Source organism: Oryctolagus cuniculus, chromosome 9 (genome assembly GCF_964237555.1).
Source record: "Oryctolagus cuniculus chromosome 9, mOryCun1.1, whole genome shotgun sequence".
NCBI lineage: Eukaryota > Metazoa > Chordata > Mammalia > Lagomorpha > Leporidae > Oryctolagus > Oryctolagus cuniculus.
In genome coordinates this window covers 64,529,537-64,535,536 of record NC_091440.1, presented here as the reverse complement: position 1 = coordinate 64,535,536, position 6,000 = coordinate 64,529,537, and the positions used below count along the sequence as shown (strand labels likewise).

General features: G+C 46.4%; 1 protein-coding gene across 6 annotated transcripts in view; it reads right to left on the bottom strand.

Moving 5' to 3' along the window:
* Window positions 1–574: 574 nt before the first annotated feature.
* Window positions 575–6,000, bottom strand: part of SLC25A30 (solute carrier family 25 member 30) — an 88,997-nt gene continuing 83,571 nt past the window's right edge. For all 6 annotated transcript variants that reach the window (XR_011378795.1, XM_008259996.4, XM_051850042.2 and 3 more), the window contains 3 exons: window positions 5,240–5,378; window positions 4,266–4,346; window positions 575–3,232 (listed from right to left, as the gene is read on the bottom strand). Coding sequence is in view for 5 of the 6 variants with exons in the window: in XM_008259996.4 (XP_008258218.1) it covers window positions 3,191–3,232; window positions 4,266–4,346; window positions 5,240–5,378 (262 nt within the window). In the remaining variant the exon portion in view is untranslated. The remainder of the gene's footprint in view (window positions 3,233–4,265; window positions 4,347–5,239; window positions 5,379–6,000) is intronic.

The following is a 6,000-nucleotide window of genomic DNA, read 5'->3' as shown; positions in this document are numbered from 1 at the left end:
TGAGTCCTGTCTGCTTCACTTCCGATGCAGCTCCCTGCTAACGTGCCTGGGAAAACAGCAGAGGATGGTCCAAGAGCTTGGGCCCCTGTCATCCACATGGGAGACCCAGATGGAGTTCCAGGCTCCTGGCTTTGGCCTGGCCCAACCCCAGCTGTTGCAGGGATTTGGGGAGTGAACCAGCAGATAGAAGCTCACTCTCTATCTCTCTGACTGTAACACCCCCATAACTTTGCCTTTCAAATACATAAATAAATCTTAAAAGAAAAAAAAAATAAATAAATAAAGGACAAGAGAATTTGACCATTCCTGACCTGACATTGGTGTTGTGAATGTGTAGGCTGCCTTGCTAATCAAGTTCATGGGCATGTACTGGGCTTGCAGGGTGGTGCCCATCATGGAGGCAGGATTGCAACTCAGGTACCAGACAATGAGTAAGAGGATCCCAACAACGTGATTCAATGCAGAGCAGTGTCCCTAGCCACTTTCACAAGCACCGTGTCTACCCCAGCCTCTGTACATTCTGGAGTTTGCCTTTGTTTAATGGTTTCTATTTATCTGAAAGGACAATAAATCATTTTTATTATTATTATTATATATTACTCCAGTTTATTAAATAAATGCAACAAGATTCACAGCACACTTTCCAACAATGTTTAAATACAGAGCTTGGGGTACAAAAGCTTTTGAAAAAAATGTATACCCTTCATATAAAGCATACGATTTCTAGCACATGAATAAATACAGGGAACTAGAGCCATTGTTAACACTGCAGATCCGCAACACTCGGTGTCAATGGTCATAAATCCTTAAACAAACTAACTAACTAAACCATCTTCTTCAACTTGGTTATAAAAACTAGACATTCTTTTGCCGGATTTCAGCAATATATAAAAGAAGGAGGAACCTGTATGTGGTCATACCCCCCAAAAAACAAGGGGACCAAGTCATCCAGTCCCCTAAGTTGTTTCTCTGAAGCTTCGATAATCACAGCAACTCTTTCAGGAAACAGAAAAACCAGAGTAAGAAACAAGGCGGGTAAGGTCCTGTTCCATAAGGCACTTAGATCTGTGCTGAAGAAAACTGCGCTTGTCTTTGTCTTACAACGTGGCTGAGTTTTACAGTGAGGTTTGAATTGCTCCTCATCCTGGTATAAACATGGACATAATCTGAACAAGTTGATAATAACGACTGACCTTAACTAATATGGTTTTTATAATAATGGTTTTTTTAATAATGTCTGACCTTAACTATATGGTTTTTGAAAATGAACTTGTTTCTCCTGTTTTAGACATATGTACACTTTGAAAAATGTTCTCTGCATTTGAAAAAGAATGGTTCAAAAAAAAAAAAAAAGCAATCCTTTAAACTCAAAGAACTCAAAAGCTGAGAGCCTTTCCATAGAAAGTATCCCATCAACGGAATGTCTTGGTAAGAGAAAAAAAGTCTGCGACATGTGGTTCAGTACCAGGAGCCAGGTCTGAAAGGGTGTAGGGTCCTCTACTGCCACCTACAGTCGGCCTGAGAGATGCACACTTTCACCCTAGCCTTAAGCAAGTAACACCTACAGACCAACCAGTCACCTTTGTCCTGCCTGGGTTTTCTAGGACTTTGTTAAGGCTCTTACTTTGGGAAATAAAATTCTGCATTGCAAAATCTTTTTCAAAGCAAACATTCATAAAGAAGAAAAGGTGAGAATGGCTGGGAGGGAAACTGCTTCTGATTCCATGAAAAACTCTCTCATTCTTTGTCTTCTCTATCAACAGAGGAAGGAGTCCCCCAGACAGGCTGGGGACCCCCCCCCCCCCCCCCCCCCCGGCACTCGCTGCAGGAGGGGTCTGCCTGGAACCCTAGTCTGTGTTTACTGCGTTTACCATGGTTCCCAAAGATCAGAAACGACCCAAGTAAATACATTCACTTTCCTGGGGCTGCATTCTAGAAGCGTAAATTGCATGTTCTTGGGACTCAGAGCCACCTTTTGCTTTGAAAAGAATAGGATCAAGAAAAGGAAAGGGGAAATATTATATACCTCTTATCAGAAACCGGATACACAGATGCACTGAAGAAATCATTTTGAAAATGTCAAGCAAGTACTGTCCAACCAAAGCAATGAGGAAGTCCGAGAAGACAGGAAGTGTTTTAGCGAAGATGATACAAATGAAGGCTTAAAAACTGGGAATCTGAAAAACTCTACTCTTCAACACACTTGCAAGCTTATGCTAAGCAAAACGTGTTACAACCTTAGCATGTGCAGTGTGCAGTGTTCCTTCTTTAACCGCACGCTTCACTCATGAATACCGGAAGCCCATGATGGCATGACTCCTGTAGACACAAACGGTTCCTTGAGGGCCGGCAGGTGTACACAGGGGAGTGTACCCTCTGACTCCCCAGTAGCATTTGACATTCTCCAACAATAGACGTTACTATCCTCGTTTCACAGATTGGGAAATAATAAACTTTGCTAAAAATCGTCGCGCAAGTGACTCACATCTCCTAAGACAGAGGCTCAAGTTGTCTGAAAATGCTTCCCACCCCCATAGCCCTCGTTCGCCTCCCAAGCTAACGCATCCCACCTCCACGAGTCTAGACATTGCCAATGCCGTAACAAGGCCTCCCGAAGGTCAGGCTCTAGAGGCCGAAAATCCCCGTAAGTGAAGGATCCTCCCAGAACAGGACAATTTCCCAAGGATCCGTAACCTGCACTGTCTAGACCCAGGTTAAAAAGCCCAGGTCTCCACTCCTGGAATTTCTTCCGCTGCTGCAAGAAGCGAAAGCTCCAGAGGCCCAGGAACACCACTGGGCCCTCCTGGAGGCTCCCCTGCACGGTTCCGATGGGCTTTTCCAGGGCACTCAGATATTCCTGGCTATAAGCTGACTCCCATCAAGAGCTGCTCTCTCTGAAGAAAACAGCATGGTCCCGATTTCCTCGCAAGGGTCCTTTAGCAAGAAACACGCGTCGTGTCCGTTCTCCGTGCTGTCGAGGGGCACTTGAGCGGTAAGGCTGGTGTCGGCACGGTGCAGGGATGATGGGCGGCCCATGCCAACAGCAGTATGAGCCCACCCCGTCCTCATCTGTTGCTCACATCCCAGAATCTGCGATGAGCCAAGCAGTGAGAGGCAGGTGATACGCAGGAGGCTGTGCTGTTCCGGAAGTCGGCTTTCTCAGGCGCAGGTCCTTTGCAGACCAGTTCCGTCATAAATCCAGTTTCTTCAACTGTTCGTAGGTCACAAAGAACTGCAGTTACAGGTTAAGGCTGACCAAGAAGATGCCATCTCAACAACCCCAGTGCAAACCGCACAGCTACGAACAGTGCGTTGGGGCGGACTCACGCCCTGGGCTTGGGGCACAGGGACCCCAGCTGAGACAGACAAATCCCCTAGGCACATCCACACGGATTATAATGCTCCCTGATGTTGCTGGGGTAGGGAGACTCAGCAATGTCACCTGGGAGGGCAGGCGAGGGAGAGGGCAAGCCCGAGGAAGCTCACCTCGATGGCTTCCACCAGGCAACCTTCCGGGAAGGGAGGAGTGGATAAAGGGAAAGAAGAGAATGGCCTTCTTCACAAGGCTGCCTCCTCACGGCTAAGGAACCACCACGCTGTTCCTGCGCCCGCCGGGGCCCACAGCTGCCGGCTCTCGCAGTCATGCCTTTCCCAGGCTGCCTGGGCCATAGAATCAGTGCTTGATTCTCTGAGATCACAAATGTCCTCCGCCCCCAGAACAGGGGCCAAGTAGACATCTTTATAAACAACATTACCTCCCACTAACACTCTCATTAAATTAGCAGCCACAGTGTCCTGCACACAGACTGTGCTTCTCAGACATAAGAGTCAGAAGAACTCAGCAGAATAAACTGTTTCTAAGTTATAATTAACAACAGGATAGTTTATATAAATAATATCCTTGGGGCCATCATTGTGACGTATCAGGTAAAGCTGCCACCTGCAGCACTGGCATCCCACGTGGGTACTGGTTCAAGTCCCGGCTGTTCCACTTCCAATCCAGCTCCCTGTTAATGAGCCTGGGAAAGCAGTGGAGGATGGCCTAAGTGCTTTGGCCCCTGCACCCACGTGAGAGACCTGAAAAAGCTCCTGGATCCAGACTGGCCAAGCTCCAGCCATTGTGGCCATTTGGGAAGTGAACCAGTGGATGGAAAAATCTCTCTCTCTCTCTCCTTCTCTTTTTGTAAACTCTGCTGTTCCAATAAAGAATAAATCTTAAAATATATATTCTTTAGCTACATTCTTTTTTATCCAGAAAAGGATACAATGATATTCCAAGGACCAAGTCTTAACCAATTTGGCCAAAACCCTTTATAGAGGGCAAAAAAACCTTCATTCTTCCATGTCTGTTAAAAGGAAAAGAAGAAAGAGTTAATTCCAACTTTCCAATTATATCAAATGCATTAATAATTATTAGCCAGACTGATCTATTTTTCTGCAAAATTAAATCTTGTTTGAAAGAAATGTCTATGAAATATTTACCCCATCTTTATTCATTAAAGGTTTCACTGTAGGTGGAAGACTAAGGTTCTTTGTTCAGAGGGTTGACTGAGCCCCACAGAAAGCAAATGAACAGCAGCTGAATGCATACAAAATCAGATATAATTCCAGCTAAGGTCTCTGCTGCCATGTGATTTGGTCTCCTAAACAGGTCAGAAATTAAAAAGCAATGGTGGCAGAGACATCTTTCAGAGCACCCACCACTGTTTCTTAAGTTGTTGAGTGGACAAAAGTAACTAACTTTGCTACACTAAGGCAGTACTTGAAGTGCAGGATGCAGCATGAGGCCAGAGAACGGGAACCACCAAGTGGTCCCCATTCTCTGGCTCTGGGCACATTTGCCACCCGTCCGGGAGCAGGTGGACCCAGTGACAGACGCTGAGCTGTGCACCAAGACCGACTTGCTCCTCGACAGGTATCTGAATGAGGGATCTGCATCCTAGTTTCACTCAACAGGAAGAAGGTGTATTTAGGAAGGAGACACGGTTCTACTATGATCACAGGAAACATTACGATTTCCTCCTTCATGGCAGAGTGTGGGTGGGAGGAAAATGAGCTTTCATTTCTCAACATTCACCTAGATTTCATATTTATAAACTGTAGCCCCAGTGTGGCAACAATTGTGTCCCATATGTACATCTCAGGGCTTTAGAGCATCTCTCCTCTTAGCTTTAACATCTGAGGTTAAAAAAAAAAAAACCCACACAATTCACAGCCCTGCACGCTCATTCCTTCTCACCTGTAACAGGCAGTCCAGGGTACCTGTGTAGCCTGAGCTTCTGCCATCTCGAAGGGCTCTCTGATTCATCATACGTGTTCTCACAACATCCACAGGGTTGGAGGCCAAGGCCCCCACCAGACCACAGGTGAAGCTTGAACTATGAAGAAGATGCCATTGGAAACATGGAAACGCTAACGCCCACCCAGCCACGGCAGCCACTGTTATGGGCGGGAGACACTGCCTCCCAGGACGATGTACGAGTCACATGGAGCAGCAGGAAGTAGGTCAGGGAGGAGGGCCCCAGCCAGAGCCGGCCAAATCCCTTAAAGATCTACACCGATTACTGGCTTAGAAATCCCAGCCACAGCTCAGGACAGCTCTGAGGCTCTGGGATGCCAAGGGAAAGTCCTCCCGGGATGATCTACTCCATCTACCAACCCATAAGTAGGCACAAGTATTTCCACTCGAATCATAATCCTGCAGTTCTGAGATCAAAGAAAAAGATCTCTGTTTGCAAAGACAAGTTTCCCCCTATTAGAACATTTTTCAAATATTATTTGAGAGAGAGAGAGAATAACAGAGAGACAGGGGGAGACAGAGAGAAAGCTCCCATCTTCTAATTCAATCCCCAAATATCTGCAATGGTTAGGACAAAGCTGAGGACAAAGTTGGCTATAAACCTGGTCTCCCACATGGGTGGCAGGAACCCAATTGCTTGAGCCATCACTGCTATTTTCCAGGGCCTGCACTGACAGGAAGCTGGAGTTGGGAACTGCAAC